The 11794-nt window shown below is 43.9% G+C and overlaps 1 protein-coding gene across 1 annotated transcript in view; it reads right to left on the reverse strand.

The window, feature by feature from the left end:
• The window catches only part of LOC134577853 (beta-1,4-galactosyltransferase 3-like), a 44144-nt gene extending 39696 nt beyond the window's left edge, over nucleotides 1-4448 (reverse strand). Inside the window, exon 1 of the mRNA XM_063436761.1 lies at nucleotides 4162-4448. Within this exon, the coding sequence (XP_063292831.1) occupies nucleotides 4162-4426 (265 nt within the window). The 5' untranslated portion in view covers nucleotides 4427-4448. The remainder of the gene's footprint in view (nucleotides 1-4161) is intronic.
• Between the last annotated feature and the right edge of the window lie 7346 nt (nucleotides 4449-11794).

Raw genomic sequence — 11794 nt, forward strand, 5'->3', positions numbered from 1 at the left:
CTCTGTCCCATAGTGTTCGTCCGTCCCCCTCCTCTGTCCCATAGTGTTCGCCCGTCCCCCTCCTCTGTCCCATAGTGTTCGCCCGTCCCCCTCCTCTGTCCCATAGTGTTCGCCCGTCCCCCTCCTCTGTCCCATAGTGTTCGCCCGTCCCCCTCCTCTGTCCCATAGTGTTCGCCCGTCCCCCTCCCCTGTCCCATAGTGTTCGTCCGTCCCCCTCCCCTGTCCCATAGTGTTCGTCCGTCCCCCTCCTCTGTCCCATAGTGTTCGTCCGTCCCCCTCCTCTGTCCCATAGTGTTCGCCCGTCCCCCTCCTCTGTCCCATAGTGTTCGCCCGTCCCCCTCCTCTGTCCCATAGTGTTCGCCCGTCCCCCTCCTCTGTCCCATAGTGTTCGCCCGTCCCCCTCCTCTGTCCCATAGTGTTCGCCCGTCCCCCTCCTCTGTCCCATAGTGTTCGTCCGTCCCCCTCCTCTGTCCCATAGTGTTCGTCCGTCCCCCTCCTCTGTCCCATAGTGTTCGTCCGTCCCCCTCCTCTGTCCCATAGTGTTCGTCCGTCCCCCTCCTCTGTCCCATAGTGTTCGTCCGTCCCCCTCCTCTGTCCCATAGTGTCTGTCCGTCCCCCTCCTCTGTCCCATAGTGTCTGTCCGTCCCCCTCCTCTGTCCCATAGTGTCCGTCCGTCCCCCTCCTCTGTCCCATAGTGTCCGTTCGTCCCCCCCTCCTCTGTCCCATAGTGTTCGTCCCCCCCTCCTCTGTCCCATAGTGTTCGTCCCCCCCTCCTCTGTCCCATAGTGTTCGTCCCCCCCTCCTCTGTCCCATAGTGTCCGTCCCCCCCCTCCTCTGTCCCATAGTGTTCGTCCCCCCCTCCTCTGTCCCATAGTGTTCGTCCCCCCCTCCTCTGTCCCATAGTGTTCGTCCCCCCCTCCTCTGTCCCATAGTGTTCGTCCCCCCCTCCTCTGTCCCATAGTGTTCGTCCCCCCCTCCTCTGTCCCATAGTGTTCGTCCCCCCCTCCTCTGTCCCATAGTGTTCGTCCCCCCCTCCTCTGTCCCATAGTGTTCGTCCCCCCCTCCTCTGTCCCATAGTGTTCGTCCCCCCCTCCTCTGTCCCATAGTGTTCGTCCCCCCCTCCTCTGTCCCATAGTGTTCGTCCCCCCCTCCTCTGTCCCATAGTGTTCGTCTCTCCCCCCCCGTCCCATAGTGTTCGTTCCCCCCCTTCCCTTTCCCATAGTCTCATTTTATCCCCTCCCCTGTCCCAGTGTTCTTTCCCCCCATCCCCTGTCCCACAGTGTTCTCACCCCCCCCCCCCCCGTCCCAAGTGCAGTATTCTTGACTTTTCATGTTATCATTACTAGCTTTCACTGTGATATATAGTCATCTGAATTGTCAAGGCAAGCATGTCTGTTAAACTATGCTCTACAATAATAAAAAAATGTAAAAAAATGAAATATTCTGCAAATTTTACCCGGTTTCGGCCGAAAAGGGATAGGCCCATTTTGGCCGAAAATTTCAGTGCATCTCTAGTTACAGGTTCCCTTTAGAGACAACCCATTGGTCTTTGTTGTTGCTATCACCTTACTAACAGCTTGGCCAGTAAATACTTACTTTAGACTTTATACATAGTACTTTCATTCTTTTCATTTATTTCTGTTAAATAAATTATCCTTATCCATTTATTATACTTGGATTTTGTTTTCTACTTCCTGGTTACCATCTTGTTCCTTGGTGGGGACCATACCACCTATGCTATATAGACTAGAGCAAGTTCTGCTCTAGCAAATGTGAATACGGTATTTTACTATTTAATTTATATATTTTACCAGTATATACTGCACCATTTGGATTTCTTTGTCTCCTCACATATCATCTACCTGAGGCTGTCAAGATATCTGCATATCCTTAGACGGGGATTGTTCCGTCCACACGTACTAACAGGTGAGCTCTAAGTTAGCTCTGGGAAATGTGAGTGTGGATTATTCTTAGTATCCATTCACGTACCCACTATACTTGACTTACTGCACTATTATTTCTTTAGGTTTTATTTTTTGAGGTCAATTGTATAGAGACCACCATTACTACTATTGTGTACGTATATATTTAAATTTATATATTCTCTCAAATCTAGGGCGCGGTTTCCTTCTTTTTTTTTGGATGATAGATTATCAGATATGATCAGCTCCCATTGAACACTATAGGAAGTCTCTCCGCCAATCCTGACATTCCTAGTGTAGGCACATCACACTGCAAACCCGACAAATGCAGGAACTTCTTAGGTTACATGCACGCACACATTATATATAATAATACGATAAAAACATGGAATGTACTGAAATAAAAAGAATAAACTTTAGAAAATGGCACTCAGCCACTACATTCACTGGGACAAACAAGCAAATTGCCAGGCGGAAAATAGTGAGAAGTAAAAAGAACCAAATACTGCGCTGATTGCTAGATGGACGTGCTAGCGCTTTACTCCCCACTGACACATTTTAAAACAGACTGGACACGAATCATAGAAACATAGAATGTGACGGCAGATAAGAACCATTCAGCCCATCTAGTCTGCCCAATTTTCTAAATACTCTCATTAGTCCCTGGCATTATCTTATAGTTAGGATAGCCTTATGCCTATCCCACGCATGCTTAAACTCCTTTACTGTGTTAACCTCTACCACTTCAGCTGGAAGGCTATTCCATGCATCCACTACCCTCTCAGTAAAGTAATACTTCCTGATATTATTTTTAAACCTCTGTCCTACTAATTTTAGACTATGTCCTCTGGTTGTGGTAGTTTTTCTTCTTTTAAATATAGTCTCCTCCTTTACTGTGTTGATTCCCTTTATGTATTTAAATGTTTCTATCATATCCCCCCTGTCTCGTCTTTCCTCCAAGCTATACATGTTAAGATCCTTTAACCTTTCCTGGTAAGTTTTATCCTGCAATCCATGAACCAGTTTAGTAGCCCTTCTCTGAACTCTCTCTAAGGTATCAATATCCTTCTGAAGATACGGTCTCCAGTACTGCGTACAATACTCCAAGTGAGGTCTCACCAGTGTTCTGTACAATGGCATGAGCACTTCCCTCTTTCTACTGCTAATACCTCTCCCTATACAACCAAGCATTTTGCTAGCATTTCCTGCTGCTCTATTACATTGTTTGACTACCTTTAAGTCATCAGAAATAATCACCCCTAAATCCCTTTCCTCAGATGTTGAGGTTAGGACTCTATCAAATATTCTGTACTCTGCCTTTGGGTTTTTACGTCCAATATGCATTATCTTGGACATTTTACGGAACTGGTTAAAAGAGGGAAAAATAAAATTAAAAATCAAACCCAGTTTGCTTGGAGCTAGGTTTTGGCCACTGAGAATCTCTCAGCTATTGACCTAGCCCTGCACAGTATGACCCCATGGTAGCAAATCAGAGGTGGCAATCTAACCACTACCATATGTTGTAGTGGTTATGGTGTTCAGAGTGTTTGTTTAAAGGGACTATGGGCACCTAGACCATTTCAGCTCACTGACGTGGTCTGGGTGCAATGTCTTATCACCCTAAACAGGTAATTGTTGCAGTTTCTGAGAAACTGCAATAATTACCTCTCAAGGTTAACTCCACCTCTAGTGGCTGTCAACCAAACAGCCACTAGAGGGACTTCCGGGTGGTTAGGTGAACAAAAGTCGCCTAACGGACGCTGGATGTCCTCCATCCAGCGGCAATCAAATCCCCATTGGAAAGCATTGAAACAATGCTTTCCTATAGGGAATCCTAATGCGAGCGCGGCGCAGCCTATTAGGTGCATGGGCGGAGCCTGACCCAGCGCTGGATTCAGGTAAATGTTTGAAGAGGTTTTAACCCCTTCAGCACTGAGGGCAGGAGGGTTGGGAGGGGCAGGAGGGGCACTAGGGAGGGGGCCACTGTAGGAACCTTTAGTTTAAGTTAAGTTGCCTTAAGTGTTTAAGATACAAATCTGCTGTTTTATTATATGTGATTATACTAGCTATGCATCTGTTGTTTCAAATACATTGAATTTTATATTTGTTTTTCACAGAAAAAGTGCTCAGCAATAAAGGGGTTAACATGTAAAACATACTACATTAAAAACGCCTTAATACATAAAACATAAAAGAAGTAAGACAGACAGACACCAAATAGTAAAGTTAAAATATTTACCTATGAATGGAGAGGTCTCAGGGCAGTATGGCAGACCGGCAATGGGCACAGCTGGCTTGGCTATCAGACTGAGGTTGGCATACACATCCCCAGGAAAGGAATTATTCTGGGGGTTCAACGTCAGTATGGGCTGTGGTACACCCTTGTAAAAAATTCCTAAGAAGTAAGACACTCTTTTCCGGTAGCCTTCTCGGTAGAGAAATGCCATGACTACCAACTGGACGCAAAGAAACAGGAGCAGGTAGCGGCCTTTGGCAATGCCCATGTTTGGATTAGGAAATATAAAATGGTATCAATCAGTAGAAAGTACAGAGCATGTTTGTTGTTCACACGGTTTCAGAGGTACAGTCAGCTTTTCCTCCGTGCTGGAAAAAGACACAACACATACAGAAATGGGTGAAATATTCATAGAGAGGTGGATGTAGAAGCCTTGCGGAGACAGAGGTGATGCAGGTTAAGGCACATCCTGAGCTAGTCCTTGCCGCGTCGCCTGATGTCTCTGTGCCAGGGAAATGCCTTGCAGCGAGGCCAGATGTGGGAGCTTTCCTGATGTTGCTGCCTGCAAGGTAGAGAGGAGAAAGCAAAGATTACAGGCTGGCGAGCGGGGGAGGACACAGCATCTGATCAGGGTATAATAGAAATACTCCCATGAGAAGGGGTGGTCTGTACTGCAACCAGCAATTAGGACAAAGAGAGACAAGGAAACACAACGATAGCAATTATTAACATACAGACTATGAGGGCAAAACTTCTGGGATTACTTAAAGAAAGGAGGAGCCGCTGCGCTCACTTTATAAAAAGCTCTCAGCTCGGGGATCACTTCCCACGGAAACCAAAATGATTAACCCTTTCACACTCCATCTCTCCGTCACCTTAAACCAGAAAGACACTTTTGGAAGACCCTCTCTCTGACCATTCACCCCCTAGATTCTAGTCAGACTATTGGATTCCAGGGGTGCCAATCCGGGCGGATCACTGGTGCTCAATGGGTTAAACCAACAAAATCTGCCCAAATGCCCAACTGTTTGCTGAAACCTTACTAACAGAACACTGAACCACACGGTTAGTACATAGTGGAAATATATAGCAGCTGTCCCTATATCGGACACGGTTCGACTCGGTATGCTCCCCCACTACACCAGGGGCCAGCGGTCTTCAAGGAACTGGTTGAAGGGTTGGATGCATTTAGAAAATTACTAGTGAATACATAGATCAGAAGGAGAGTCAGATTTAACCCCGTAAATAATGGCACACAATAAAACAACTGTATTTTATCAACTTTTGCACTTAAATATTAGAAATGGTGGAATCAATAGAAAAATAAAAATAAAATATGTTGAAATATTAAAATCCAACAGGCTGGTGTCAGGGAATCCCAATTAATGTAGGGTGACCATACAGTCCAAACTAAGCAGGAAGGGGATAATACAAAGAAGCAGGTTCTGGCCCAATTCACAGCTGTAGAAGATTATATTATATAGGTTACATTCCAAATGAATTGTTAATGGAACATTGTTTGTTACAGGCTGGGAATATTATCTTGCCGTCACCGTGTTTACCCAGAGCAAACAGGATCAATAAATGGCTTTTATTACAATTCTGTAAGATCCAGCCCTGTGTAAACATTTCAGCTCAAATTTCCCTTTCAAGTGGATTAGTCACAAACAAGCATTTAAAATAAAAAAAATAAAAAAAAAATAAAAAAAACTAAAAGCACTTCTGAAAATGATTTGAAGATATTTGTAATAATGGGTTTCTTTATCTCATTCATCCAATCTCTTGCTGATTTATAAACCATGTTCTAATCAAAGTACAAAAGAATGATTAAACAGTTTAATCGCCCTTCCCCTTATATTCACGGGTCCTGGTTGGTCTGACAGTGGTATGATGAAGTCTCCCCCATATACCGTATTTAGACTAATCTAATGCGCCATCGAATCTCATGCGCACCTCAATTTTTGAAACCTGGAAGCTGAAAAATGTTTTTGCTGGCGAATGTAATGCACACATCTATAAAAGAAGATACTACTATACAACACTGCTACAATGGAAAGCTTTATCGCCACATACCATGGTAACATTGATGTGATTTCAATTGTAGGGTTACGTTTTAAAGCGGCACTGTCATGCCAAACTTACCTTTCTTTAATCGATTCCTCTTCTCTCCCTCTGTCTGGATCTGTTCTTCATTTCTTCCTGTCTGCTCTAGTTTTCTTTAAAACATAAGACAAAGTAGGGACTATTTGTCTTATGGAGGGTTCCTACACCTGACCATCTCTGACCAGCGGAGGAGCAAAGTGTGCTTAATATCCGGTGATCAAAGCAATTTTCCCACAATTCTCACCTTTGATCCGTGTTCCCGCAATGCTTCCTGTCAGTATTCCCGAACGTCCTGTCACTTAGAATGAACGCCAGCGGAACTGCCGAATTGTGTCCTAACAGAATGAGAACAGTTTGTTCATTCATGTTAGGACGCATTTTGGGACTTTGTTCGGATCGGAATTTCGGGACTTCAGGAAGAGATTTCGGGAAGAAATGAAGAACAGATCCTGACAGAGGGAGAGAAGAGGAATCGATTAAAGAAAGGTAAGTACGGCATGACAGTGCCGCTTTAAGTCTGTTCTTTCTTAAGCCCACTTTCAGGAACGAAATCTGCCTGTATGAATTCCCCAGTTTGAATTTGTCTGTTTGAATTCGCCAGAAAATTTTGAATTTTGCCCCAAATGTGATGCGTCATTGAATTTAATGCGCATTCAAATTTTGGAAACGTTAGATTAGATTAGAGTTAATACGGTAGTTATGAAACACTGTAATGCAAACCAGTTTATTCCAACTGATATATTGGATAAGTTTGCTGTCTGGTAATCGAAGGGTTAATAGAAGTGTTAGCTCAGCAGTTTAAATTACTTGTATAATTTGTAAGAAACTATCGCTGTTAGTAACTGAGATTTTCAAGGTCACAGACGCTACTTGCTTACAGAGGGTACGTGTGTTTTATTGTAAGAAATGGTAGAAACCTTGTATATATATAGAAAATGTCAAGCTCTGTCACACAATCCGTTTATCGCTGCGTCACTCTCTATTGCAATAAAGACCATCCCATATTTCCACTACTCCAGCCTCTGACCCCTTCATTAAAAAAGAGGGCATTGGCTATTTGGTGAAGACCGTTTCTTTAAATATAACGAAATGTATTATTTATTGCTATTAACAATTTATCACTTCTGAAACAGCCAGCACACACCCGATTTGTGGCGTGAGTAGGTAACTGTGTTGCGAGCGTTCACTTTCGGCCTATTAACCTCGGCTGCCTGAACTATTGATTTTTACTTTCAGAACGTTTGTTTTCTTTTTAAACAGTACTTGTTCATTGTCCTGATCCACAGAACGCTGAATAGGCTTCTAGGTGTGACGATTACTTTCCAGGTAGGGATAAGGCAGACAATGGCACAAATAACATTACATTAGGAAAGCATGCACATGGTCACAGTAGCAATGTCACATGTTTAAATGGCTAAAACACACAAACAGCTCTAAAAATGGCAAACAAGGAGCAATCTCTGACATGAAGGAACAAGAAATAGAAGAGGCATGGATCACTCAAACAGGAGGACAAATTACAATAAACAGAGCACGAGAAATGCACATCTCACAGCAAGATCTGTCTAACCTACAGAGCTAGCACTCATACTCATCAAGTTAGATGCTGAGACAGCTGTGTCTGCGAGTCGGGAGAGGGTGGCGCGGTCGACTGAGGTCGCAGGTGGAGATCTGAGTCGTCCGCCTTGGGGTCGGTGTTTGGAGAATTGGCAGCAGGATGAAAGGTCTTGAGCGTTTGGAAGAGAGCTTGGGGAACTGCTGTGGAAAAGCTATGGTGGGTGTCGGTTTGCCCTCTGGATTTGGTCGGTGTCTGGCTGCAGGTCCCTGATATCATATGGAGAGCTGGAAGAATTTCCTGTCTGAGGGTGTTGTGAGTAAATACACTCAAGCCCTTGCATGTATTTTTCCAGCTCAATTATATTAGGAGGGATTGCTAGGTCTGCTGGACTCTCATATAATTTAACATTTCTTTCTAAACGATAACGGGATCAGAGCACGAGTAGTTAAGAGGTTTTTTTTGTTTGTTTTCTTTTGTCTATTTTTGATATTTAATTATTCTGCTGCCTGTTTAATTAAAGGATACAGCCTTTTTAAGCTCTTGGAAAATTAAAGTGGTATACACCCTAATAAGCTCTACTAGGGCGAGTCAGATCTTGAGAAAGATAGAGAAAAAAACAACTGCTGACGGTACTGCAATGGCTCCAAAAAAGGGACAAAAATAAAATGACAACAATCCAAATCCATAAATGTCTATTATTCCCCTAAATCTAGTAACACAGGCCGGAAATCTTTAGAGAAAATCCCCCATGATGGTGATAATGAGACCCTTAAAAAATCATCAGCTCCAGTAAATCAATGAATGCCATCTCATGCACTGGATAACCTATTGGAAAAAAAATTAGATAGAAGTGAAAAGGAATTTATCTGAATGGAACCAACATATTGCACAAATTTCGGAAAATCTGGGCGCTCAGACTAAAGAGGGAATCTAAAAACTGGAGCGACTAAATCAAACTCTCCAAGAAGATCTGCTCATAAAACTGAGCTTAGACTAGTAGACCTCGAACACTGAGCACAGAGAAGGAACATCAATATCTCGAATGACCAACTGGAAGAATATTGCAAAACATTGCCACGTATTTTGTGTCCGAAAGCAAGCTTATCCGTTCCCATTTTCAGCTTTTGTATAGAATCCCTAAACACACATTTCCTGCACTCTGATAATTATAGGTTTCCATAATACCGATCTAATGGACTTACTGTAAGAGACGTTCTACCCGCCCCAGAAAAGTATACAAATCGTTTACTCTTTTCAGTTACTTCCTCCTTAATTCACTCATCTCCATGCACTGTCCTTGGCAATCAGAATCAGCACAGAGCACACTGCAGGCTCAAATGTTTCCACTACGTCCTATCGAGCAAGATGCAGTAAGACAGAAGATGGGAAAATCACAATGTCGGCTCAGGATAGGATGGAAAGCCACCTGTTGACTCTTTTAACCAGAATTAGAAATAAAAAAAAAAAACGCTCAACGTTCATATCACAGCAAAGTATTTAAACAGTTAGGCTGAGATTTCCACCTGGGTGTCTAAACACTGTCTTTAATAGAATGGAAATCAAACTGGGACTCTGCCCAGGAAAGGCTTTATCCAGCCAACGTTTAACAACAATACCATGCCAGATCAGACAGATTATGGCAGTGTGAGCATGGCTCAGCAAGTCCAGAGAGAATCTCTACGCTGAACATCTCACTAATTGGACAGCTTGGACGGGTTCAGAGAACAACGCCACCCTCACAGTTTCTGCCACAATCAGGAACGTTGGTCAATCAGGCAGACCTGGAGGTCTGACGACTCCTCAAGAGTGCAAAAAGGGAAGGTTAGCGTAAAAAGGATTGGGGACTGAGCAGAGTTAGAATAACTAGCATGTAACCTCTGTTCCTGTGTGTCCAACTAGTCTGGTTACAATTACGTGTCTGTTAGTCCACCCTACGGAATTTGTTGGCACTATAAAAATAATAAACACTATGTCATTAAACGTCGGAAACAGGTATTTCCTGTGAAATCACATCCACAATAATCATTAGAAGTAAAGATCATTTTACAAGAGTAACGCATTATCTGGAACGTGGCGGATATAAAATCCATTCATCAAGATGTGTGACAGAGCATTGGTCTCACTGGAAACTTCTGAAATGTTCATTTGGTTTTTAAGTAGTGCTGGTCCCATGTGGTACACAATGGTAGTGTAGTGATTTCAAACACAGACACAATGGGCTGCCAACACGGATAAGCAACATGAAGAAGACTGGTTTAATAAACCCAGTGTCACCTATAGGGGACAGCCCGATCAACACATGGCAAACAGCAATCCGACAACTTCTCCAGAACTTAAGAGATAAATTGTGCTATTCTGACCATCCCTGGCTGAAGGCAACCATTACCGACAAACACATCTGAACACACAACCCATCACAGATGCAGCAAATATATTCTGTTTTATTTTAAGTTTGAAAAACTTGTTTGACACTGTGGTTTAATCCAGAATACGAATGACATATGTCATATGACAATGGTTGATATTACAGAAGAAGCAGGTCATGCGGATTGGAGAGAACTAGACGCATTTAGGACAATGTACACAGTGAATCGTCCATTAACCATTTACAGTCTGTATCTTGGTGAAATGCCTTCCTACTTTACTTCTGTCAGTCCAGCTGAGGCTGGCACAGACAAATAATGTTTTTACACCAGGGCTTGACAAATTTATTTGGAATCTAGGAGCCAGCTAAACAAGTTAGGAGCCAGCCATTTTCAACGAGAAAATGCAATTCTTAAAGTGACACTATAGTCACCAGAACCACTACAGCTTGATGTAGTTATTCTTATGTCTATAGCCTGTTCCTGCAGGCGTTTCAGTGTAAACACTTGTCAGGGTACCTGAGGTCTCTACCTCCGAGAGAGGTAGAGACTTAGTCGTTCATCCATCCGGACGGCCTGATTTACCTCTTCCTCGCGGTCCATCCGGTCATGCAAAGCCGGCCGCGAGGGAGTGACTCCCTTTTATAGCATGACGCCCGGAGGTCGACGTCAGGACGGCAACCCGGAACGACCTGTCACTCAATTGGTTCAGGACCAATCAGGACTCGACGGAGGTGTGTCTACTTATCTGAACAGGGCATTTAACAGTGCTTCTTTCATTAGCTCATTGCCCTGTCGTGGTTCTAGCTTGTTCTAGTCACTCAGTGCTCGTATTTTCTAGTTATCCCTTTTGGTTTTGACCCGGCTTGTTTGCTCTATTCTGCTTATCTCTGTTACCCTTGATTCGGCTTGTCTATCGCTTACCTGTCTTCTGTTACCCTCGACCTCGGCTTGTCTTTGACTTTTCTCTACTGTACTACTTACGTTAGTCCGGCCATTCTAAGGTCCGGTATACGTATCTGGCTACTGTTTGTACTCTGCGTGTTGGATCCCTGTCCCGATCCTGACAACACTGCCTTTTCGAGTTTACGTTGCTGCTTAGTCACACCACTAGTAACAGTCACTCAGACGACCACTAGAGAATCCTGGATCACCCACGTTCAGGGTCTCCAAGCTCTGCATGGAGGTGCTGAATGTTCCTCTTAGAGAATCATTAATTGCATTTCTATGAGGAGATTTGCTGCACATGCACAAAATCCTCCCAATGCCTTCCTAAGGGAAAAGATCATAAAGATTGATAATCTCAGCCGTGGCGAAACTGTCACAGCGTGGGAAAATGGGAAAATGGGAAAAAAGGGAGTAAAAACACCTTCCTCATGCAATAGAAGGGGGCAGGTACCTAAAAGGCACGCACACACTCTTACGCTCACAACAGGCTTGCACGCACACACACTCTCTTGACAGGCTCGCTCACGCTCACACACACACTGACAGGCTCTCACACAAACACTGACAGGCGCTCTCTCACACACACTGACAGGCGCTCTCTCACACACACTGACAGGCGCTCTCACACACACACACTGACAGGCGCTCTCACACACACACACTG

The sequence above is a fragment of the Pelobates fuscus genome, chromosome 11 (assembly GCF_036172605.1).
Source record: "Pelobates fuscus isolate aPelFus1 chromosome 11, aPelFus1.pri, whole genome shotgun sequence".
NCBI classification, from domain to species: domain Eukaryota; kingdom Metazoa; phylum Chordata; class Amphibia; order Anura; family Pelobatidae; genus Pelobates; species Pelobates fuscus.